Below are 25,975 nucleotides of genomic sequence, written 5' to 3' on the forward strand. Positions count from 1 at the left end.
TGGAGCGCTGCTGGCAAGGGCTGAGTGACCAGATGGTGCCCATTTGGAGTGTGCCTGTGAGCAAGATGCTCTGTCCCACCAGCCCTGGGCAAGCTTGACGCACGTTGGGAACACACCGGTACTGCTGAGGCACCCAGGCACGGCTGCAGCCCAGCCCAGGGCTGGACACCAGGTGGAAAATGCCTGGGGTAAAAAATGCTGCTGCTCCTCCTGGGCACGCTCGTGCAAGCTGGAGGGGGTATGTGCTGTGCTCCCAGATGGAAATGGGCACCTCTTTCCCAGCTTTGCACAGGGACCAAGTGAAAACAATCATAGCTCAGCCAGGGCAAAGAAGGACGTTACTGTAAAGAGCAGAAAAATGTTCACTGATTTTCTTAAATGGCCAGAAAAGGACCAGATCTGCTGAAAGGTAAATGCAGCGCTGTGGGAAACCTGGGTGCTGGGGACTGCAGTGGTTAAAGGGTGTGAAAGCAAAACCTGGTGGGCCATGGAAATGGACTGGGCAAAGGACCTCGAGGCACTGCAGACCTGAAGGAGTGAGGACCCCCAGCTGTGAAGTACTGCTGCCCACTTTGGAGCCTGAAGAAGTCTTGGCCAAGGCTTAGATCCCCAGGAAGAGGAGTGACCCAGCCGTCCCCTCGCTACCCTGGCCTGGGTGCCACCTCCTTCCTCCCCTTCTCCTCCTCTGGCCCTGGAGAAGGGGAAGGTGTTGGAATGGAGGCCAAGCTCCAAGGGCCACCTAAACCAGCACTGGTGGAGCAGCAGGTCGGTCAGGTCCCTCATTACCCCAACAGCATCGGCCACACTCCTTACACCCTTGGTTTTCGGTGAGTGCCAGGTGTGCCAGCCACGCTCTGTGCTTTCGGGTTCCCCCCGAGGGTGCCTGTGGCTAAGGGTGGGGGGCAAGGCACAGGCCTGGCTGCTGGAGCCCTGCGGGTGCCCGTGCACTCCGTGCATGTCAAAAAGATCCCGGGTTTGGAAACCGAAGCGGTTGAGGCTCAGATCAGCAGCAGTCACCCCAGCTGCCCCTGCTCCCCTCCGCACAGGAAAATGAATGAGGAAGAGGAGAGGGGAGGGTGGGTGGTGCTGGGTGGGGGGGAAAGGAGAAAAGCGGAGCATACTGGAGAGAGACCCGCTGCTCGCTGTGCCCGGGATGTTCAGAACGGTGGAGCCGCCACAGCCGCCGGCCGGCCGGTCGGAGCAGGGTTACATCCAGCCCTGATCCCTGCAGGGGTCTTCAGCTGCACCGCCTGGAGCGCTTCGTACAGCGAGGAAGGCAGCGTGAGCCAAACAGGAGGCAAGGAAACCCTGAGGTTTCTTCCCTCCTCCGCGCTCCCAATAAACTCCTGCCTCCTTCGTGCCCGTGTTGGTACGAACCACGCGAAACCACCCACCCTTTGAAAGCAACACTAGATTGGCCTCGAAAGGGACCCCAAGGTCACGCTGGGCTGGCCACGGTCGATGGCTGCAGCACCTCTGAATGGGCTCTTTCAGTGTGGGGAAGCAGGGATACAGAAGCTGGCTGTTCGGTTCCGTAGCTTGCGGCATTTTGTACAGCAAAAAGAAGGAAAAGGCTAAGTAGGTTTTTTTCTAAATCCACCACAAAGCTCATTCCATAACACCAATGGTAAAAATTATTCATTCCCACCTCTTCCTTGCAAAGAAATGATCTGATTCTTGGATACTTTCATGTAACCCTCCTCTGCATAAATATGAAGCAGTGATGTGTCCATTTTTTATGAACAGACAACCTCATTTCCATGAAAATCAAGACCAAATTCACTTATAGGAGTCATCTTCACTGCCTTACCAGGAAACCATGTTTCCTTCTGGGTCTGACATTCACCGGTGAAGTGGGCTCAGATTTAGCTGCTGAAATTTGCACCAGCCCAAGAAACAGCCCCAGGAGAGCTCTGACTCTTCCCTGGTACATCTCATGGCCCCGCTAAAGAGCTCTTGAGCTCTTGGCAAATTTTTCGACCTGAGCCCACCCTCCGCATCCTGGTGGGGCCAGGATTTCCCCCAGGAGCTGTGGTGGGTCCCAGCAGTGCCGCCGCTGTGACCGAGGCCAGCTTCTGCTCTCTTCTTCTATAGCCGAGCTCTGCTGGGCGCTGGGGATGGCGAGGAAGCGCGGGGTGGCGTGGACATCCCTAGGGAAAGCAGGAAAACGAAGGAGGAAGAGGAGAGGGAAGGGTGGGTGGTGCTGGATGGGGAGGAAAGGAGAAAAGAGGAGCACAGCGGAGAGAGACCCGCTGCTCACTGCACCCAGGATGTTCAGAACGACAAGCCAATAATAATGACTAATAGAAGAACAAAAGCTAAACTTTCTGGTTTAGCCTGGTGCTGGGTCTGTGGATAATCTTCAAAGGGGAGCTACAAAATTTAAAAGGAATTAAGCTCTGGGAAACGTTAAATCTGGCGCATCTGGTTTACAAAGGGGTTTGTTGTTTGTTTTTTTTCTGGATGGTGCTGTGTTCTCATTTTTCTGTCGGAGTGCCAAAGGCGATTCTCTCTGTCAAATGTAGAGTCTTGACCTTCTAGTCAGGATGACAAGAGAGTTATCCCAGGGTGTGTCCACACCTGTCAGGCAATATTAGACACAAAATAGAGCCGTCTGTCTTCTTTAGCTGAAATGATTTCACAAATACTTCATAAATGCCTGTCTTCACAGAGCAGAGAGTTGCTTGTATTATCTCGGTGCGTTCAATATTGAGATTGATGACAACTGGGGGCATTGGTTAAACCGTCTAATCCTGACAAGCCGAGGCAAGGGGAAGAGGCAGGAGAGCAGCAGGATGGCTGCCGAAAATACCTGTGAGAGAGATCGGTCCTGAGAGCAGGCAGGGCTGGCGTGGAAACCGGCAGGTCTGTGCTATGACTCGCACATGAAATCCCAGCCGGAGACGCTGCCTCACAGACTTGGCTGTGCTTGAGGATCGCCGGTTGTGACATCGGGCAGGTTTACCTCGGCTCCCATAAAATAAAAGCAGAGTTTGCATCTGTAATTACAGCTATTATAAAAAGCCTAATGCAAGGGAGCAGCGTTCAGGCGATGGGAGCCAAATTGCCGTTTGCGCAAAGGGCTTAGCTATAACGACGGGCTGTTAAACCAGGAATAAATTCTCTTACGCCCAGCCCACCACCCCTTTACTGGCTTGGTGGTGCCAAAGGGGACCTGAAAGTGAGCACCTAGCCCATCAACCTTCGCATTTCTCTCTTTGCTCCAAGTGACAGGAACCCACTGGGGCAGCAGAGAAGCTAGCTGACGGCTGGCAGGCACCGCAACCTCCATGTGCACCAGTTCCTGGCACTCGCCCGACGGGTACAAAACCAGTGCTGGAAGGGCTGCAGCTGGTCCTGCTGGAGAAAGTGGTTGGCACTTCCATCCCCGCACACGTGAGCATGCGCTGGGCTATCCCACAGCCCCCCACCAGTTCAAAGAGTAAAAGGGGATGATTCGCGCCGCACCGCAACAGGTACCGGACTGTTTTTAAAAGTAAGAATTGTTTTTTGTAAGCAGCTGTAAGGTGCCTGTTACCTTCATATGTTTAAACCAAGCGTGGCTTTGACTGAACTAGCTCGTTGAGGGCAAGAAACTTAAGGCCTGAGGTGAAGTGAGAAGAGAGAAGGTTATTGAACACAGCAAACAGTAAGAGATTTCTGTAAAAAGAGAAAAAAATCCCGTGATGGTAATTTCTTCCTCAGAGCTGTGTTGTCCTTTTCCAGAGGCGTCTGTATCAAGCAAAGAAACGCCAGAAATCCGTGTCCTGATCAAGAAGAGACACAGACGTGTTAAATGCATGCTGGTAGGACGTCAGTGGCTGGAGAAGCAGCAAGCGGGGCGGTGAATTAAAACCCGAGGTGAGTCCGTTACCCAATGCCCTTTGCTATATCCAGCCTTCCCCTGCATTCAAAGGCTGTGGTAGGGATCTGTCCCCCTTCCCACAGGCATTTTTCCTTCCCTGAGTGCAGAAAGGCATTTTTCCTTCCCTGAGTGCAGAAATCTTCTTCCTGCAAAGCTCTGGCGTTGGAAACTCGTGCCCTTGGTTTAGGGGAGCCCAGGGGAAGGCTGTAAGCCTGGCTCGTGTTTTCTGAGCCGGGTTGTGGTGGTGGATTGGTGGACACGGAGTGGAGGGATGTCACCAGCCGGTTACAGAGGGCAAGCCTCTGGCCAGCCTGTGCTTCCCAGCAGGAAAAGCAAGAATGTCTTGGCACTGGTGGAGCCTCCTTTTACCTTAATTTACTGCATCCCTCTGCTGCATATCAGCATGGCTGCCTGCCTGCCTGAAAGGCAAGGCAAAATCTCAAAGGGCTTTTATTGAAACCCAGCAACATCGGTCACCTTCCCTTTCCCCACTCGGAAAGGGGGTGCTGTCATCCAAAAATTGGCACGCCAAATGGCTGTGGAGCTTCTCCATCCTGTGATCTGGGAAAGCCTCCCCAGATCTGTGCCACCAAGGGGGTTTCCAAGAAGCCAACATGCAGGAACTAGTCTTTCCAGCATTCTGTGCCAGCTCCCCCCACGCCTGGGGGCACAAGTGCAGGTCCCTCACCTCTACCTGCAGGGATGGACTGCGCAGTTCTCACCAACCCAGTATATTACAGCTCCAGTTTGAGTGAGAGAAGTGGTATGCCCAGGCTTTTCGAGCCCACATCAGAGCTGTTCAGCTGAGACTGACATCTATTCATCGCCCACAGCTCCGCTGCCAGGGCAGAGCCAAGGCTGCCTACAAGCCCGTGCCCAGCTCTGGTTCCCACACCCTGTGGGCTGATCACCCTGCCTGTGGAGTGGCTTGTTGCTCAGGATCCTCTTTTTTTTTTTTTTTTTTTTTAATTTCCCACCCCCCCCCCCCCCCCCCCCCAAGTGGGTATTGCAACAGCAGCCCCTACATAAATTCTTCTTCTGAAAGGTGGAAGAGTTGATTTAATTGTTCATTTAGAAGTGGTCAGCTCTGCCTCACGTTCTGGCTTAAGCACAGAACAGACTTTCCGAACGAAAGCGCAGGCTCACAGGCCACCGAGCTATCCTTTTGGTCCCCCGTCTAGTGGGATCCCTACGGGAAAATTGAGCCAGTACAGGCTGCAGCTCTCAGCTATGCATGTGACAGGAACAAGGATTTCCCTTTACCTCACTTTGCCTGTGTAAGCCATTTACATTTGCATACTCTTAGGGGTATACGTATTGTGCTGTAATTTTGTTCTCCTGAGCGCAGTTTCGCACTGCCCGCAGCACTTACTCACAACTTGCGCTACAGGAGAAAGGGCTGTAGGAGGAAACCCATCTATTCAAAGAAGAGAAACTTCAGATTAGAACGCTGAGGCTGGCGGAGACCTTCTGATCTCCTTGGGCTGACCGTGGAGTCACTAACTCAATGTGAGGACCGCCAGGGATCAGCCTCACGCTTTTGCCTGGCTGGATCAGGAGGCAGCAGAGCCCCCAGTGCTTCAGCTCACGGTGCTGTGGAAGGCAGGGAGAAAAAGGGTAGAGAAATGCATTTTATTGCTCTCTCTTCCAGAGCACTCGTGAAAATGAATGGGTGTTTCATTCACGATGTCTTTCCAGTACTTGCAGGGGAATCGTAAAACCAAACCCCAGTTCTTTCGGTCTGTCAGTGCCTGAGCTGCACCGACCGTGTTTGAAGCAGTTCCTGCAGAGCAATGTGACAAGTAGATATTTTAAGCCAGCTAGTGTCCGTTTCCATAATTAAGATTGCATGTTACCTGCAAGTATTGACTCCTGTATGGCTTCAGTAGGGCACCACTGCAGAGTTTGAAAAAAAAACCCTCTCTTTGTCGAAAACATCTTCTAAGCCCCCACCTTAGTGTCTGACTGTAATCTGGCTGATAGCAGCCATCAGCATCACAGCAGATAAGAGAACTATAGGTTGGAAGGCACATAAAAATTTCTCTACTCTAGAGAAATATATATTTAGAGGATTAAGATATAAACATACCTTTCTCTTCCCTCCTTTTTAATGTACAGTCAAGAATTTCCCATGCAGGGAATCTGTTCTGGCCCCATTTGCGTGCAGCGCTGTGATGAGCTGTTTACCAGCTTTTTTGGCTTCAAAATAGCTATAAATCTTGTTTCCCGCTTTGCAACTTCATAAATAAATAAAAGTAAAGGGCTTTCCAATCCCAGGCTTTTAGTGCAGTGTTATTTACCTGTCTAAACGTAAGGCACCTGAGTCTGAATGTGAGGCTGGTACCCTGAATTGTACGTGTCCTGTGAGTAAAGTGGGAATTTGTTTTCCATGTCTGCTGGGAGCTGATTTTTCTCCTGATCAGCGTAACTTCACCACTATGTGTAGGCTATTGTTAAGCAGACAATAGATAATTGTCTACCTGCCGGCTCACCTATCCAAGCAGTAGTCACCTCCTTGCAAAGATTTAATGCCATTGCCAAAGATTTTCCTGAGGAGGAAGATGGGCAAACCTGCAACAACCAGGGATCTCCTCTCCTCTCTTGGCTCGCATCCTGCCCCTGGGATCCTTGTTGATGCCAGCAGGTCTGAGTCAGGTAAAAGCACAGAGCTTAAAAATGATGCAGTCAGCTGCTTCTTACGCTGCTTATTAGCTGGGTGTTTAGTTTGGACCTAGCTCATCACTCCTCACGTGGGAAACTCCCATTGACTTCACTGGGAACTCAGCCTGAGCCAGGACTTCTGAGCAGGGCTTCGTGGTGGAGGATCGCAGGACAGGACCGAAGGCAGAAACACTTAGCTCCTACCAGAGCAGAATGTGTCAAACAGCCATTCCTGGGATGATTTTTAATAGCAGTTCTCAAGGGACTTTACAAACGTGAGTATTATTATGCCCCTATTACAAAAACTGGTCACCAAAACAAAAGGGTAAGGCTAAATGAGGTGCTGGTTTAGAAAGTCTTAGTGGCAAAATCGGTGTCTTCGTGCGACACAAACTAGGCGACTGTAGAGCTGTACTTACCTGCAAAGGCTGCCACGCTTCTGGGCAGAGTTTTAAGGAAGGACTGCTAGCACGTCTCCTGTCATCTTGCTTTTCTTAGATACAAATCACCGTCACTGTTCATGATCGCCGCCGTTTTACAGCATTCACTCCGCTGAGATAGCTGCTGGTTTTTCTCAGGGTATGACGAGAGCAGCGTCAGGCCTGCGCGTTGCTGGCATACCTGCTCCTGCCCCTTCTCCTGCACGCCTGCGGCAGCAAAGCCAGAAGCCAGAGCCAGTTCACATCGGATCCGTGTCCAAGTGACTCTGGCCGGGCTCACGTAGCTCTCAGCTAGGGCAGGAGGAAGGGGCAGCCCTTCTCACCGTTTACTATCAAGGTCTGTAAGCTCTGGTCTCATTGGGGCTGCAGTAAGTGCCGGATTTGACGATGGCAGTCACACCGAGCTCTGTGTCACGGGGCCACCAGCGTGAGTCTCCAGCTTCAGCCAGCCTTCCGCAGGGGAATAGATGCAGGCATGTTCAAAAGAAGCCCAGACAGAAATATCTTATAAATCCAACCTGTAGCTGGGGGTTTCTTGCAAACACACTTCAACCACCTGAAAACCCATGTAATGGTAAGAGCAGCTTCTTCCTGGGAATGAGGTGACTCGTTTGGGAAGTGTGCTGGACCCTCTCGGCAGGTAACAACACTGGGCAGACAGCAAGGAGGGAAGGTATCATTTCTTCCTGTATAAAACCACTGGAGAGATAAAAAAAAAATAGTTTTCCGGTAGGAAATACTCTTTCAAAACCTCTCACAGAAGAAATCTTGAGTAGGGCACTTGCTGATTTACTACCTGAACGCAGCATCTGCAGCAAATCACCTGCTGAAATACCGCGTAGGCTGTGGAACTGTGTAACTTGCCTTGCTGTGTACAAATCCGGGATGCACAACCATCATTAATTATGCATGTATTACAGCTCAGCCTTTCTTTTCCATTCGGTGGCCTTGGATCACAGGGATCAGCACAGGCAGCTGGAGAACACAGCCTGGTCAGGTTGGTTTGGCTTTCTGCTCCCTCCTGGAATAAACGGTGCCATTTGCTGCAGATCTCCTGCCACCACTGATGCATTTCAGGGACATGCCTACCTCTTCAGGATTTTTGCCCAACTAGCAAGGCAAAATTCTGCCTCTCCAAACACTTCAGAGGCACTTTGGGATTCCACTTCACCCGCTTTCGTTACTCGGCTCTAAGAGGATTGTAGGCTGTCATCTCGCTTGTATTTCTTACCGGGAAGTGCCAGATCAGCTTTAGTCTGGCTATAGATCTTGATTGCTTGGAAGAAGTCCCCTGAAGTGAAAAGGAAGGAGATGCTCTTTAACCCCAAACTGGCAAGCAACAAAATATAAATAAACCCAAATAAACCACCCCCCCAAAAAAAATAATGCTGAGGCAAAAAAAATTGTTTGAAACGGGAATGAGATGGGGAAAAAAAGGGGGAATAAGGAATGAGGAACAGTTTACTCAGTACATACTTGTCATCCACAGCCTTTCCCCAGGCCCGTGAAGGAAGGGGAGTCTCTTAACCAGGGCCTTGAGGTCCCACTCAGACAATCCTGGCACTGGCTCTTACGGGGACAGCACCTGACCCCTGGCGCATGGTGTATTTTGATTTGTGCCACAATCGCTGTGCCCCATCCAACACGTCTGGGACAAATCACAGCATACTCTCCTTCCTTACCTTGTCGTTACGCTTGTGCGTGGCACGCGTGCCAGCCGCGGCGAGGGGCAGCGTGCGGATGGAGGGAGGGAGGGCCAGCCTGGAGCCCAGGGGAGAGGCGTGAAGCAGTGTGAGGGAAGAGGTGATGACAGCGGAGTGGGAGAGGACTAGCAGGCTGAGGACCAGCCTTTACAGGAGAACAAGCCAGGGGTAGGAGAGATGTTGACAGCCCACAAGCGTTACTGCAAATGCCTCGCAAGGGGAGGAAAACGACTGCGTGGCATGTTTCGCCACACCAATTGCTTCAGAAATTAGTACTGAAAGGAAAAGGAGGGCAGCTAATGGAGAGAGCAACGCTGATGCCGTGAACAAAGGCTGCCAGATACGCTGTGCTGAGCACCCGCCTTTTCCAGAGGCAGCAGGAGGATCGCAGGCAGATTTGGCTAGCCCTCGGGATCTGGGGGCTGGGGGCAAAACGTGGGACGTGGGACCCTGCATCCAAGCACTCAGTACATATCTGCTGCAGTAACCTAAAAACAGTCAAAAGGATGAATTTGGCTCCTTCGTTCTTGCAGGTAGGAATAAAATCTGACAAGCCATCCAGGCCCTTAAGTTACCTGGTGACTCCGATCAGCGGTTGGGATGTCAATGTGATGTGCTCCACACAAAGGCAACGCAAAGGTGAGTCCTGCCCAGGAGACCTGAAATCCAGGTGTGATGGGCAAGATAAAAGGCTGATACAATGCAGAGAGGAGGAAGGCACAAGGTAAGAATAACACAAGTATGACGAGATCATGACAGTAGTTTCAACACATTAAGACTAGCTCTTTTAACAGGGAATCAGTGGCTCAGGTGAACTTTGGGAAGCAGTTTGGAGGACAATGAGGATGCCGGAGGGTCTTCTTGCAAAGTTTAGGGCTGAATGACAACGCGAAAGCGCTCCTTTGAAATATTGACAGCAGCACCATCAAAAAACTATTGCTGGCTGAGATGAAGGGCCTCTTGAGATCTGGCTGTGCTGGATATTTGGGAAGAGGTTAGAGACTTGCAAGCCAGCCTTAATAGGCTCTGCTCCCGGCTCGAAATGACTCACTGTGATTCTGGATAATATATTTTACCTTTGATTTCCCCTTTGGTAAAGTTGGTTTCGTTCAATTTGTGCCCTTGTAAAAGCCTTTGCAATCCTGGTAAGTTTGACCTTCCTCAGTACCTAGACAGCACCGGGTGAAACCCCAAAAGTGGGGGAGTGGGGGGTATCAGAGGAGCCTGACTGTTACACAGCGCCCTGGAGAAGGATGTGGATGAAACCAAATGGAGAGCGCCAGAGGATGTGAACGAGGTTAGAACCAAATGGGTGATAGTTCAAGGGGCCGAAAGTGACGAGGGATGTTGATGTGAGTGAATTCAGGAGCAACAGGTTGACCACCCCAGCTCGTGCACAGCGCAGAGCGCAGTGGCTGCAGCAGCTCCCACAGCGCCCGGCAGAGCAGCCGCTGCCTCCGCTCTCCTCCCAGTGGGGCTCACTCCTCTGCCTCCACTCTTGCCCCTCTTCTCTCTGGCTCAGTTTTCTTCCTGGTGTCCCTTACCTTTCCGACACTTCACCGCCCATTTCCCCAGTGCCACGGTGCCCCGCTGCCTGGGGCAGGGCACGGGTGCCACTGGAGCCACCGGCACAGTCGGCACAGCACCAAGGTGCCCAACAGCTACAGCCGGTTCAGGAACTCGAGCCCTGTCTTCAGAACTGAGACTCGGTTTTACTGTGGGGTGGAGGGTTTCTATGGAGCGAGGTTCCTCAATCTGCCTTCTCACCAGTGTAACTGGCACCTTGGCTACCACCGCCCGCGCCTCGGCAGCCACCTTGACGCACAGCCCAGGCCGGGAAGGGCCCCCAGTCCTGCTCGCACCTTGCCTGCTGTCGCTGGGCTCTCCCTCGCGCCTGGTGGGCAGGTGGTGACCCCGAGCGCAGAGGAAGCAAAATATTAAACTGCTGGAACGAAGCCACAGAAGTCGGGAGCAAACCTTGCACTTGCTCCGAGCATCGCTCTCGGCTGGCAGCACCCCTAAGGACAGGGGGACACAGCATGGCTGCGGGCGACGAAGGTGGTGACGGACGTTTGGGTGCAGCGGGGTGGGTGCAGCTCACCGGGTGTTTGCAGCTGGGAAACCACTGGAAGAAGCACAAATACAGCGACCTTGAGACTTGCTGGGATAACCCGGGGGTGGCGGGGGGAGGCCCCTGTCTTTCAGACGGGGAAGGGTGAGGTGTCCCGACACCGGCGGGTGCGAGCAGCCTGCACCCCCGCCGGGACGGGCAGCGGGCTCGGTTCGTCCCTGGGGACGGTGCTCCCGGGTGCGGGCTGCCCCGCCGGCAGGCGGCGGCCCCTGCCCGCTGCGGGAAACGGCTGCCGGGGGGCAGCATCCCCGCCGCGCCGGACCGTGCTGCGCCGGACCGTGCCGGGGTGTGCCGTGCCGGGGTGTGCCGTGCCGGGGTGTGCCGTGCCGCGCCGAACCGTGCCGTGCCGGGGTGTGCCGTGCCGTGCCGTGCCGTGCCGGGGTGTGCCGGGGGGCGGAGCGGCCCGGGCCGTGCCGGGCCGTGTCGTGGCGGGGGCGGAGCGGCGCGGGGGGCGGACAGCCGGTCGCGGGAGGCAGCGCGGCCGCGGGGAGGCATGCCCCTGCCCGTGCCCGTGCCCATGCCCCTGCCCCTGCCCCTGCCCGTGCCCATGCCCGGCGGCGGGCGGTAAGCGGCCATGCCGCGCAGGGCGGAGCGGTGCCTGCAGATCGCCCCGCACTCCCTGGCCATCGTCCTGGGCGCCGCGGCCGGGGGGCGGCCGGGGGGGGGGCGGCGGCGGCGGCGGCGGCGCGGGGCCGGCGACGGAGCTGGGCCGCCACCGCATCGGCTACGAGATCTTCGCGGACTTCAAGCGGGAGAACATGCAGCACTTCTGGGACCGGCGGGCCACGGCGGCGGTGGCCGAGACCTTCTTCCTAGGCTGGATCGACGAGCAGGTGCTGCTGGTGCAGGGCAAGGAGGAGCACCTGGAGGTGCTGCGCCAGGGCTGGGCGCGCCGCTCCCTCAAGCCCCCCAGCGGCTTCCACATCAAGTGCCTGGGTAGGTGCCGTCGGGGCCGGGGGGACGTGGGGGTGTCTCCGCCCCGGGTGGCGGCGGCCCCGCCGAGCTGCCCCTGCAGGGGCCGGGGGTGGGTGAGCCGGGACGGGACCGGCGGCGTTACGAGGGTGCCGGGGATCGCCAGGAGAGCTGCGGGCCGGGCCGGGGAGGCGCCTTCCTCCGTCTCCTTCGGCGGGCGAGGTGAAGCCCCGCTGTCCCGCTGTCCCGCCGGGCGGCTCCCGCAGCTCGCTCCTCGGGCGTGCTGGTCCCAGGCGACTCCCGGTAGCGGGGTCCCGCGCCCCCCTGTGCTACCAGACCTTTACACCGTTCAGCACAAAACTGCTCACGCTTACAAAGAATGCGAGCTTCTCACCAGACTGGTAATCGGTTAATCAAAGATAATAATTGCCAACGTTGGAAAAATTAAAAGTACGGTCTAGCGTTTCTAGGCTCGCTGAACCAGTGTTTTGCTTTATATCTACTCGGTAGCTTAAACTTGTGTCGCTGCATTGCTGTGAGGGTGTCTGCCATGGTGAGGGTAGTGGCAGGAGATGAGGAACGGACGTGGTTTTGGGGGGCAAGGCGGTTTTGGGGTGCAAGGCAGGTGGCTGCAGCGCAGGCGGTAGATGGCAAGGCTGTTGCTCTGTGGTGGGCTGGAGGTTCAAGTTATGGCATGATTCCCCAAGGGGATCCCGCCAGTGTATACAGCGGCCTGGGAAGGAGTGCATCTCTGCCTGACTTCAGCGGAAAAAAAAAAAAAAAATCCTAGCATGGAGAGCAAACATGTTTGCAGCACTTGTTTTGACACCCACCCCCCAAAAACACCCCTTCTCTAAGAAATAAAGCTGTAGCTATTTGTTGTATATATCGGGGAGTTGTGAAGGACAGCAGAACTGAAGATTTCCTTAGGATTTAAGGTAACTTGCAGCCTTCACAGATTGAAACAGGCAGCTTCTCTTATGGAGAGGAGACAAATTGTGAAGATTTGGTTTATTGTTTCAAAGGTCTCATTGCTTCCCGTGGCTGTTGCAGCGGTGATGGTGAGGCAAACTGTCTCTTCCTTAAGTATTCCCTCTGTCATCTGTGCCTTATGCAGCGGGTACCTGGACCAGGTCACAGAGCTAGGGATGCGCGCTCTGCACTGGGAGTTTCAGATCCTTAAAGTGGGATGCTCGCCTGCAAGTCTTTTAAAAATATTAGCTGTGTAAGGTTCCTGCAAAGAATGAAGTCTGAATATTCAGTGTTCCACAGTTTCTTTTTTCAGTCTCAGTTTTGAATGTTTGTAGCTGTCAGTGCCCTTCTGGAACAGGCAATGCAGAGTCTGATCTCTTCTGTTTGTCAGCGGTCTGTCTCTCACACGGTTTTCAGACACTTGTGTGGCTCACTATTTCCCCATAGACTTGCTCGACTATTACCGTTTCTTCCGTGATGATAGGGAAGCTCAGGGCCGTCCCTTTAAAAATGAGCTGATGGACCTTTTTTCCCTCATTATAGTGAAATTTCCTCTGAACCTCTGATGACAAACCAGTGTTGGAGAGCAGGTGGTAAGTCTTGTCCTAGTGTTAGAAAAGTTTTCTGCATTCCACCAGTATTTAGAGGAGGGTAGAAAGTTGGGTAGTGAACTTGGAGAAGTTTGGCTGGAGTTGCTGTTTTTGGCCAGCAAACAAGGGGAGAAAACCTGCGAGTGCTGCTTTCCACCCAGGGCTTTACATCCTCACGCCTTTACTTTTGCAACAGGGTGTGCTGGTAAGTGTAGAGATTCGGGCAGCGGTTAACGCTAGCTGCTCAGTGTAGCTCATGTGGGTTTTTTGGCTCCAGCTGGACCAAGGATGAAGAGCTTTTGAATGGGTGCCATCACCTGATGGAGTGTAAAGGAGTGTTTGGTTTGTGGGGTGTCCCTGAACTCTACCCACTAGGTGACATTCCTCAGCCCGCTGCGCAGGAGGGCTGTGGAAGGGTGGGCTCTGACCTTGATGTTACTAAAGCCAGACAGGGAATGTAAACAGGTCTTTGTGACCGGTTTTAAAACACGGAAATACAACTTTCACTAGAAGTTTGCGTTAATAAGTAAGCTTGCTGGTGTGTAAATAATAATATACATTCCTTGGGGGTGGGGTGGGTTATCTTTGCTGCGAATTTGCACAAGACCGGAGCCAAAAGTTTTCATTCGACTTTAAAAATAGCAGCTGCCTCTCAGTATTTGATTAAAGGCTATGCAAGAAGAGCGGGGACCTTGTGGGAGTCTTGCCTGTTGTGCAGTGTCCTTAGATGCGCTAAATGAGATGAGAACAACTGATTGATTTTTTTTGTTGTTGTTTGTTTCCCCCACTGCCTTTTTTCCACACCCAGACTGATAATTCAGGTCTTAGTATCTAAGAGAATTCAACTTGCACTTACTGTAAAGTTAGGTAGTTAAAGAATTGTCAAAGTAACGGGCCTGGCCCGTGGGCATGAGCAGCTGCTTAAATGTGTGTAATTGTATTTTCAACATAATTAGGTGCCTAATGTGTAAATGGCTGTGACTTATTTAGGAGCTCTCTCACACTTTATTCTCCACTTTGTAGCATTAAAGAAGCAAACAGTACACCTACAGACAAAAAGTCCCTATGCTTTTTGCTTCTCAAAACCAGAGGTAGGTTATCTCAGCCTGATGGGAAGGGCTGCCTGTTGGGAGGTGCGGAACAGTAATACTTAACTACTGTTAATAAATAACTGGTGGGATCAAGGGGAAAAAGGGGCACGGTGTTTTTGATGAGTGTGAAGCTGCTGTTTTCTGCCCCAGCTGGTAGCCCCCGTGCTGTGGCAGGAATAGGGGGTTGCCCTGGCCGGGTGTAGCAGTGAGGGGGTGCATGGGGGTCTTTCCCCCATGGCCCTGGTGTGTAGAGAACCCGGGCAATGCTGTGGGGTCGGTCTTGCCTTTTCTCATTGCACAAAGGTGGAGGTGGCTTTCTGCCCCACCTGCCCCTGGAGCACGGCTGGATGGGGTAGCTGGGGGCCAAGCTGCCTGCCCCAAAAGCAGCGTGGGGAAAGCGTCCTGACTCCCCACTGCCGCCTGGCAGGGGGCAAGGGACAGAAATGCCTCCTCAGCTGCACCACCTCCGTGCCCAGGTACCGGAGAGCCTTGGACAACGCTTCCCTTTAACCACATGGTGAAGTGCTAATGTGACCCAGGAATTCCGACCGCAGCCTGGCTTTCAAACCTCTGCTGGTGTAGCTGCTATTTCTTGTTCGTTGTGGTCCAGAGCTTTGGCTGGTCTGATGAGTAATGGGTTGTGATGGCCACAGGGATAATAACTGGAGGAAAAAGTAGCTGGTGAGAAGGAAAGAATACTAAACCTCTAATATGCATAGCATGTTTTCTGCTGCTGGTACTGTAAAATGTAAACGGGGAGGAGAGACGTCTCTGAATAGTCTTTCCACGTTTAAGTGACCCTGGCTTGATAATGAAAAGTTCATGGAAGTGTAATCTATAGCTAACAGGGACTGGGCAGTTCTAGTATCCTTGGTGTGGGTGTATCTGAGCCAGAAAGTAAATGGATTAAATCCACATGAGATTCCAGTGTACAGAGATTTAGCTCGAATTATACAATAAGATTCTACCGTGAAAGAGGGCAGGAATACAAAGCAGACCAGAAAGTTGCTTTAGCACCAACACCTTAGGGATTGAGGATACAGGGGATGTTTCATGTGTGACTTGAAAACTTACTTCTCTGGAAGTTTTATTAAACGAAATGGTTATGCCACCAAAGCTTGCCCAGCATCCATTTTTTGCAGCGATCAAGAGTTACTTGGGTATTAGGAAATTGGTGGGTGTATTCTAGGTTTTTTAAGTTGGCTGGAGGGGAGGCTTTGGGAAACATACGCAGTTTCTGAATAAAAAAACATCCCAAACCAGCACATGCTAAATATGCTGATTTAGGGGGTCAAGGAAGCCTTATGCAAACCTATAGGTCCCATGATGAAATTCGTTGTCTTTGGTAAGAGTGATTTGAGGCTTTCCTGTAACTTTGTAAGGCTTTTGAAATTTAAGTCTTTAATGAGCGTTAGTATTTTAATAAGGTTTCTTTCTTTGACACACCTTCCATTTGCACTTACTGATATTTGTCATCCTGGAAGCTGAATTATTTTTTTTTCCCCCTTTCAGCTCTTCTGTGTGAGGCACTGGTGGTGTAGCAGGGTGTTGCACCTCAATTTCTTGTCTTCATCACCTTTTGTGTTCGCAACGGAGACTTCCTTCTGCATCTCTTGCACTTGATTTCTGTGTCTTGGACAATGGGCACCTTTGAGAGGTTTTCATATGCATCGTGGAAGGGCCATGCCCTTTTGTAACGATTGCTTGAAAAGAAGTGTCCAAACTTTATAATAACCCTTCAGTCATGCCCAGAGCAATTTCTCCAATTAGAAGCGGATGTTCAAATGGAGTTTTCCAGAAATGTATGTGCAATAATTAAACTAACTAGCAGGAGTTATAATTCAGCAAAGTCGGCGGGGCCAGGCTGTTGTGCATTGTTCCTGCCCGGCCAGGCATGGGGGGGGAGGAATTTTTTTGCCACGCTGGGAGTTGGAGCTAAGTGCTCCCTTTCTTTTCCCTCCCTGCCGTGTTCTCTCTTGCCTCCAAAAATTAAATTAACACCCCACCGGTTTAGGTTCTGTAATTTTCACAGTGAGTTTTCGAGTCATTAGTGGATGATTATGGTGCAGTGTAGACTGTCGGACATCAAATGTTATTCATCTATAGCCAGTCATAAAACGTGATTTGTCTTTTTTTCTTCCCAATTATCTCCTTTATATCATGAAAATTTCTTTTCAGTGAGGGAGCATTAGGTTTCATAGTAATAAAACCTCCGAGGAGGAGGTTACTGCACACTCATCTGCACCTTTTGTATGCCTTGTGGTTATTACCATGGGAACTTCAGGGGATTTAAACTACAAGTTTTTTTTCTCCTTCTGTCCCACCCCAACTTAGAGATGGTTAGAGATCCACTAAGCACTTTGTATGTTTGTGAGGTGGTTATTGCAGCCCAAAAAAAAAATAAAAAATGTTGATGGCCTGGCTGAGGTGCTTATGAATTTACTCCCAACTCTCAGCAAAGAACTTTGTTGTTCACAAGTGTTGGGTTGGGCCTTTAATGTACTTTGTAAAAGCAGCTTTTAGAGACTGGGGAGAGAGAGGCAGCAGCTAAACGAGTATGGACTGCATAGAAAGTGCCGGATTTCGCAGCGTGTGTTTTGTGCTTGTGTTTTGGGAGTGAAATCTTGGAGTCAGAAATGCTTTTTGCTCTTTAAAGAAAGCTGTGGATGGCCTGCAAGACTGATGCAGGTTGTCTAAAACGTATTGTGAAAATAAAAAAAAAAAACACAGGAAAGAAAGATCTGACCTATTAGACTTCGTTTCTTTTCCTTTTTTTTTTTTTTTTTTTTTCTGCTCAAAGCAGCTTCTTGTGAAGAAGCGAAGTCAAAGACACTGACGCATGGTATTCATTGTGCAACTCAAGTGAAGGATTTATAAGGTCAACGGGCAGCCAGTACTGTCTCCCCACCTCCTGCCCCCCCACAAAGAGTGCCATTGTATAGTCAAGAGCCCTTCCCGGTGGCAAATAAGCCGTCCGGTCTTGCAAGTTAAAGAAGAGATGCTGTAAGGGAGCTGTGGTGGCCGCCGGCAGCCTTTGGCTGTGGGGCTCTGCCGAAGGGCAAGTGGCACCAGAGCCCTCACGCTCTCCGTCTCTTTGTCCGCGCGTGAGGGTCCGGTCTTTAATTAAATGCTCCTTATTTCCCTCCTCGAAGGGCCCTTGTCTTAGCCGGGGGCTGAATGAAGCCCTTGTCAAGTGTTACTCCCAGCGCTTAAGCGGGCTCCTGGGCTGCCAGCACCGTGTGCCACGGGGCCACTTGCTGCATCGCCTTTCCATCTGTCCCGCGCTTCTTCTGTACAGTCAGTTTTGGTTTTAGAAAGGCTGAGGTGGGTGGGGTGCCCAGGGGCCGTGGCAAGGGCTGTGGGGCCACCGGCCACAGGTACCCCCACCCTGCCCGCTCCTCTTCACCGTTTGGTGGCACAAAAGCTCAGGAACACGTTCCCAGCTTTGTCCTGTCTTTCTAATTTGCTTGTTAGGGGCACGTTGCCTAAGGTTTTATTAATCAAATTGCAATGATTTTAGCAGACTAAGCTCAGACCTTCTAGGTGTGTTGCCAGCGGTTAAAATTTAGCTTGAAACGGCTTCGTTTTGTTTCCTGGAGAAATGTGTGTTTAGCGCAACGATGCTATAGGAAGGGTCAGCTACGTATGCAGACACGGCTGTCGGGGGGCGTAAGTGGCAGGTTTTTGATTTGGCTTCTTTGTAAAGGGAATGGTAATGCAGTTGGAACTCTCTCCCAGCTCTGCTGGTGGTGTTGCCTCGGGCCATTCATCCAGATGGTGAACCTGTCCACCTTTCTGCTGGCCAGGAGGATTATAGCTTGGCCCCCAGGCAGGGCATGCCAGGGCTTTACCGTGTTCTCATCTGCACTCAAGACATCCGTTCGGAGAGGGTAGCAGAAAGGATGCAACCCAGGTGGACTGGGTGTCCTTCAAGTGGACTGGCTGTCCTTCAAGACTCTTGGCATCCCGAGCTACCTTCTGAGCAGCATCACACCTTCCCTTGGCTTCGGCAAACACGTGATGAGCAGGCTCCTCTTTTCTTGGTAGTCAAGGAAAGGCTGAGGCGTTTGGAGAAAATAAAAGCTGCAGCCAGATGGTGGTTTCCCCTGCAGAAACATGAGGATGGGAGGAACCTCTTAATAATAATTTTCTGCAGTAGCAGAAATTTAACAGGGTTCTGTAACATTCAAGCTCTCTCCAAACTTTGTTTCTTTCTTTTAAATACAAAAGCATAAATGTTTTGATTATTTTCTAATGATGTTGACTGCTGGGAATGTTATTGCAGTCTCCAGTTTCCAGTATCGAAACTACTCCCTGGGTGGGCCAGATCTGGAAAGGTTTTTAAGGGTATTATGTTCTTCTTGGAATAAAATCTCTTCACCTAATATGTAAACATGCTTTCTTCTGTCCAGTGTAATTGATCCCTCAGTTTGTGACCTGGGATTTTTCACCTGAAACCTGGAACAAGAAATACCTGAATGTTAAGAATGTACAAACATGTATATTTTGATGAAACAAAGTGCTTTCCTGTTGACATTTGAGCAGGTCTTCACAGCTCCGTTTTTTAATCGGGCTCCTGTTCTCAGCCACAATAGCAATAGAGCATGCATTCAGAGGTCAGTAACTACTCAGGGAATCTGAATAGTGGTTCTTCTCGTCACTGCTTTTTCTGCAGCAGAAAAGCAATGGTGTAATATTGCTGTTGGCGCTTATTAAGCCTGTTTTTGGTTTTCTTATGAAAGAAAGTTGCTATAGCGTGCATTTAAATATGCAGAGTATAATGACTTCTGTAGTGTGTTTTGTGGAGCTGGATATACTTCTAACCCCTGCAATATGAGACTGTTGTTGTTCTTCCTTTCTTTGGGGGGATGGGTGGGACAGGACAGCAAAACAGCAGAAGTCTGAGTAAAATACAGAGCCTTTTAGCTTAACCTTGAATTCCACTATCAGATGATTAACAAAGGGATAAGCAGCAGTATTAAAGATTGCTCTTTTATAAAAGTAAACTGTTCACTTAAACACTAGGAAATGACTCCAAGCGTAGTTCTTTACAAAATGTATACACTGTGACAACAAAAGTTTTTTCCATCTGAAGAGTGTGGTGTGGGTACCTTCCTGAAGTTTTGGTTTTAAAGCAGTTTTTGCTAGCTGCCAGTGCTTCAGAAGGTACACATGCTAGCTCACGCTCACCTTCGGAGGACAGCCAGGATGCTGAAGGGCCCATTGCTGGCCGCGGTACGAGGTATCCCACCGAAAAAATGGAGAGGGGCTGTTGGAAGGTGACCAGTCCCAGTGGCTTTCCCAATAACATGGCCTAAACCTCAGTGGCCAGCAGAACTTGGCTGGCTGTGGGGGAGGCTGATTCCTCCTCCTGGTGCCAGCAGAGGGGAAAGAAAAATGTGGTTTGGGAGGGGGGGGACCTGGGGCTGGACTGCGGCTGAGCAGTGGCTCAGTCCCTGCGTGGGTAGCAGGGCAGAGCATCACTGCATCCATCCGCACCAGTAACTGTAGCTCTAGGAACTCCTGCTTATCTCCTGCCTGGAAGTCGCGTGTGCAGTAACATACGCGCTCGCTGGGTGTTCAGAAGCTCTCGAGAAGGGGTGAGACTGCAAGGACTGTGTTTAACGCTGGAGCTGTAAAACTCGCCGTGTATTATTAGCATCAGAAGCAGCTGGGTGCTGCTAGTGTGTTTGCGATTTGGCAGCATCATCTTAGGTATTATTGTGGGGCTACAAAATGAGTATTTCTTTTTGAAAAATGGGAAGTTTTTTTTTTTGTCCTTTAAAAAAAGCTTATACCAAGTCTAGTGAAACTCGCTTAAGAAGAAAGACAAATTGATATTCACTCTTTCAGACTGTAGCTGTATTTTCCACTTTGGTCATAATATCTATGGATATCTTCCTATATGCAAAAAATATAGAAGAAATAGATCGGTTTCTGGATGTATCAGCCTTTCTCCAGGTCATTGTGAGGAAGACTTTATAGCCTAATAAATATATGGTGTCTACTCACCTTGTCTTACTGACATCCTTGGGTCCAAGCCCTGCAACTGTGCCAGCAGCAATGCATGTACAGTTCATTGCCCATGTCCCTTCCCAAAGAGATCAACCCAACATAAATGAGATTTATTATGGTCTGTTAACTGATCGTGTTCAAATTCTAGATAGGTAACTGAAGTCTTGTGAACTCCATGTGATGCTGCAGTGAACTTCTGCACGTTTGGTGGCTTGGTTTGGGGTTTTTGTTATTTTGATTTTGGTTCTGGTGGGGTTTTTTTTCCCCCTTTTCTTTTAGAGGGTTTAGTCAATGGATTCTTGGGGTGCTCTTTGGCTGCCAGGACTGCTCAGCCTGCCCCTGAGCCTTCCAGCCGCTCCTCAGCCCGTGTGGGAGCGGGCTCTGCACTTGCTTCCCCCTGGGGCAGACCGGCATTAAATGTTTGCTCTCCTGCTTGCGCCTATTGCAGGGTTAGTGCCCAGACAACCTCTCTCTTAATTGACAGATGAAATAACAAAAGCTGGCACTAAGAGCAAGCCGAGGGTTTTCTTTGGGTTTCCCTGAAGGGCCTCCTTTGTCGCTACCCGTCTTCGCTCAGGGCAAGCCGTACACCTTGCTTAATCTGAGGCTGCTGTCGAGATGCTCTGGCTTCGGAAGCCAGAAGCAGGTCAGCACCTGTGCGAGGATTTCCATCCGTTCCTCCCGGCGAGGCTTTGCAAATGCCCCTGCCCGGGCTGGCGTGGGCAATCCTGAGAGCCCAGGGGAGAGGGGGAAACATCCACAGCATCGGGACAGAGCAGAGGAAGGAGGTGTCCTGGTGGGCCGTCACGTTCCTGGTTTTCATGTGGCTGTTTAAGTCAAAGGAGGAGCGGGTTGTGGGCAGCCGGGTGAGTTTGTGTGTGTGTGTGTGTGGGGGGGGGGGGGTTCAGGTGCCTGGTGTTGCGCGGTGGGCAGCCGGGGCTGTGGGGGTGTCCTGGGTAGCTGCGTGTTCACATGGCAGCTTAGCCAGCCGACAAACAGGGTTTTAAGGTCTATTTTAAAGCAAAAGCAGTATCTAACATAGCAGATGCTATTAGCAGGAGGGGTTATTAAAAAAAACAAAACCCACACCAAAACCCAACACCAGGGTGGGAGTTTTGTCCCTAGTTTAATTTGAGAAAAGGGAATTTAAAGGGGCACATTCACCCGCTGTTTCTGAAGCCGGGCTGAGAAGAGCTTTAAGGACACTGAGCTTTCCTGCAGTCATTGCTAATTTGTCACAATTATCCTTTTGATTAAAAGAAACACCTTCTTGGTGTTATTGATTGAAAAATCCTATGCAGTTAAAGAGGAAAATGTTTTGTGAGAAGCTGCAGAGAACAGTCATTAAGGGGTAAACAGGGGGTAAACAGTGAGCAGGAAACCAGTCTCTGCAATCTTAGGTGCTCTAGAAACAAGTATATTTTTTAAACAGTCATCTTCAGACCAGTTGTCAGCCTTGTAGAGAAGTCTTCTTTGTGAATATGAACATCTGGAAGGAGTAGGAGACTGAAAGAGAAGGGAGGCTGGCCAGGTTCTGAGTGATGTGAACGGATAATCTTGGATGTAGTGCTTCATGTGGTAGGGAAGCAAATCTGACAGGTGTCAGGTCTGCTCTGTTTTTGTCGAAAGCAGAGACTTCAATAGGACTTAATGTGTTTTTTTAGGAGGTCTAGCTACATGGTGTCATCTCCATCCTTCAGCAGATTGGGAGATCCCTGCAAGGTGGGGATGGAAGAACATAGAACTCATAGGGCTATGAAGCTTTGTGGTGTTTCTCAAAGAATTTTTGTGTGCTTAAGCATTCCACAGTAGAATATATATATAATATATTCTTTAAATATAGGCATGTTGTATGTTCTTGCACTTGCCTGACTGTTGTTAAGAGGTTTGCCACAGGAACAGAGGAATCTCTGCCTGGTTAATCCCAGAGTGGGTCATCTGCATCAAAGCCAGGAGCTCTTTGAGAATTAAGCTTGCAGAATCAGGACTAGTATTCTTTGCATTTTTATTTTTGAAGTGTACAGTACTTTGAAAAATAAACAGCAGAACAGGTCATCCAGGGTCTGTAGATGCCTTCAGGAAAAGTACAAAGAGGCAGTCTTAATTAATACTTCTTCAATAAAAGTATGAAGTGGCAGTCTTAATTAATACTTCCTCAATAAAGTTATGAGAAGGAAGTCTTAATTAATACTTCTGTCAATAAAGATGAAGTCACAAAAAGCAGGCACCTTGACCTACAATCAGTCTGGTTTCTTTCCTTGGGCAGGAATTGGTGGCTATCATCTTACATCTTTTATTTACGGCACTAGCTTGTAACCTTTCGTTTATAGATTTCTTATTAATTCAAGTTCTTTGGTTTTGTTTCCAGGGTACGTTCTGATGGTTCGTTTGTCTTTGTTAGAGGTGCACAGCTATTGCTCCTCGGTGAAGCTGATGCCAAATAGCTGCTGGAAGGTCTGCAGGGACTTGCTTCTTGGCTACCTTTCAAGTGCAGTACGGCTGTAAAATGCTTTAGTGTCAGAATTGCTACATCCATCATTGTTCTGCTTTTCTCTGTCAATAACGAGTCTCGTTCAGTGACATGTTTGATCTTAAAGAGGGAAAGCAGATTTATCTGTGTGGCAGCACGTGAGTCTTTTTTAATTATTTTTTTTTCCCTTAGATAATTGTTGGGCTTCAGGTTTCAATGGTTACTTAAATTAATCCCAGTGCCGTCTTTCCAATCTCTTCAGTGTTTGTGTTGGGAGAGAGGCCAAAATATATCCTGTCTGTTGGGAGCCACTAGACACCAATCATCTTGTGAAATGCAAGAAAAGTGAGCTACAGACTTCAGAGCTGGCTTTTGTGATGACCGACGAGGGTAAAAAGGAAATAATTTTGACAGAACTGTTTTCCCACTAGCTGGGAAAATGTTGAACAACTGGGACGTGCTATTTCAATTTATTTTTTTTCTTGTTTCCACGCCGGTGAATGCTTTTGCTCAGTGGCTTGTGCACCCATTTCAATTCCTGAGGATCTTCCCATTGCTTTGAATCATTACATTGCCTCCTGTCCCGGTGAGTAATAATCTGCTGGTTGCAGCTTTCCTCAGTTTGCGAACTGCGGAGTTTCCAGCAGAAATACAGCAAATATAAGCACAGCTTTTCACTTTTATCTTTCTGGAAAAGAGTTCGCAGATCACCTGGGGTTCTGCAGACCCAAAGTTGAAAACCTAGGTCACCAAGCCCTCACCATTTAATGCCAGAGCGTCAGGTACCTGTGCGGCTGGAGCTCGTGCTCCCCTGCCAGCACGCTGCAGACTTCATCAAACCTTCCCTTCTCATAGTTCACAATTCATCATCTATGGCAGCTACCCCGAAGCTCGGTGCTTGCTCTGCGCTTTTCCCCCTTCTCTGCTTTGAGGACACCTGCAGTGGTAACTTTTGGAGCAGCCCACCTAACCACGTACGGGGATAGCTGGCACTTCGAGGGCTGCCTGTTGGAAAGCTTGGAAAACGATGCTCCTTGCCTTGTGTTTGACAGCAGAAATGCTTTTGGGCAGAGAACTTGGTGGCTCTGTCAGATCGACGTTGTGCTGGGCACGGCAGCACTGAGCTGGCACTGAAGTCCGTAGGTGCTCTCACGGTGCAAACCCCTGGATAATTATACACACATAGGAGGTTACTTGTGAATGAGAGGTAATCTCTAAATAGGCCATCAGGCAAAGAATTCTTGCTCAAAACCTGCCTGGATTTGCTTTACTTGTTTCCTCACCGCTTGGGCTGTAGTAATTACTTCTTGTGGCACCCCTCAGCCTGCTTCATGAATGAGCTGCGTGCATAAGTCTTTTTGAAAGCTGGAGTAGAGCTACAGTGGGTTTGCAGTCACAGATACTTAGATACGTGTTTGCCTTGAATGTGGAGCCGTAAACATGTAATGCTTCATGAACAGCTATCCTGTCCTGACTTTATTTGCTGTAGTTGTTCACTAAAAAAACGAGTGCCAGGCCCACGGGGTCAGTAGACCTAAGAGTAGGCATGTCATCTGTCCTGGTCTGTGGGACATGCCATGGAAACACCGGCAGTGATTGCATGGAGTGTTGCAGAAGGGAGCTGGAGCCTGTAATGCTTTATATGGTGTTTCTTTCACAAAACTGCAAACTGATTCTTGTGTGATGTTACCTATAGGTTTTAGTACTGTATATGACTTCTCGCAGGCTTGTTCTTTCCTAATTATGGTAAGAAAAGATGAGATTGGCACCTCAAGGCAACTCCGCGTCTTCTACTGAAGCACGTTTGTCGGTACTGCCCTGTTCTCTTCTGTCTGTGGCAATGCCCAGGAGTACACCTGGGGAAGTGACCTACTGTCATCCTGGAAAAGCGAGGGTGGAAAGGCAAGTGATATCTAGTGGGGTTTTCTCTTCCCTTCTTGAAACCATAGGTCTCAGAACTTTTGCAAGATGACCAAGCTTCGTTTCATGGTTAAGGCTTCTTGACTTTTTCCTGCGTGTGTTGCAGCTGAACATAAATGTATCTGAGCTAGTTTCGAGCTAGCCAGCTCAGGTATGGTTTGCATTCTTCAACTCCAGCAATAATTATGGGTTTTGGCAGTGCTGACTCCCCTTGCTGCTCAGGCAGCCTGTGATGAGCTGCCACAGTAAGTGACTGAAGTCCCTAGGTTAAGGCTAGCTCAGCCTTACCCAGATTTGGTATTAATAACCAGGCTTGGGATACCGTCACCCTCCTTTACAAACTTGCAGTGAACTTCTCAAGGCTTTTCGCTTCCTGCCTTTTGAATTTCTTTTTGTGTGAACTTTTGTTCACACCAAAAAAAAAAAAAAAAAAAAAAAAAAAAAAAGTGTGGCTTTTACCTTTATCTGTGACTGACCTTTTCTCAATGCTATCTCTCTGCTTAAAAGCTTGCGTGAGCATGCAAGCTCTTGTCTTCCTCTCCATGGTGGCTTTGTGCCAGGATCACACCAGCCTGATGAAGTGTTGATAACAGCCTGTCCCTTCCCAGCCCACCTGCCACCCCCCTGCTTGCGGCATTGTTGGTCGGCTGTTGGCTCTGCCCTAGCTGCTTCTACAATTTCCACCTTCCTCCGAGACTTGCCTCTCCTGATGGCTCCAGAAATGTCGTTGGCTGCATTTGGTGCTAGCTGAGGCTGAGCCTTCAAAAGTTGGCTCTTGGAATCGGTACGGTGCTGTTTTGCTCAGAGGTCAGACCACGCGTTTTGTAGATGTCATGGTTTTGACCCTTAAAAGCCTGAGATGGTTAAGGCAAGGTGTGGTGCTGAACAGTGTGGGGACAACGGGGCTGAGAAACCATCTGCTGGGCCCTAACAGCGTTGATATGGAAAGTGCTTGAGTTGGTCCTTGCTGGTGTTTCCCTAACTTGCCTTTTTTATTTCCGCCTCCTCTTCATCGTGGATGGTGCAAGTCCACTTTCAGATGTTTGACTGCAGGAGTACGGTCCCTCCTTATCGTTTCTGGCAGGAACCAGACTTCTCCCCATATCTGCACTGCCCCAGTGGTGTGAGCTGGTGTGCGTCAGCGCTGTGCAGGTCTCCCAGCCTTTGCTCTCCCTTTTGCTCTGACACGGGAGCCCACAGTGAGC

At 50.2% G+C, this 25,975-nt stretch overlaps 1 protein-coding gene across 1 annotated transcript in view; it reads left to right on the top strand.

Moving 5' to 3' along the window:
* Nucleotides 1-11,366: 11,366 nt before the first annotated feature.
* STOX2 (storkhead box 2) overlaps nucleotides 11,367-25,975 on the top strand; it is a 149,223-nt gene continuing 134,614 nt past the window's right edge. The window contains exon 1 of the mRNA XM_040603680.1: nucleotides 11,367-11,736. Within this exon, the coding sequence (XP_040459614.1) occupies nucleotides 11,559-11,736 (178 nt within the window). The 5' untranslated portion in view covers nucleotides 11,367-11,558. The remainder of the gene's footprint in view (nucleotides 11,737-25,975) is intronic.

Source organism: Falco naumanni, chromosome 1, assembly GCF_017639655.2.
Source record: "Falco naumanni isolate bFalNau1 chromosome 1, bFalNau1.pat, whole genome shotgun sequence".
Taxonomy (NCBI): Eukaryota; Metazoa; Chordata; class Aves; order Falconiformes; family Falconidae; genus Falco; species Falco naumanni.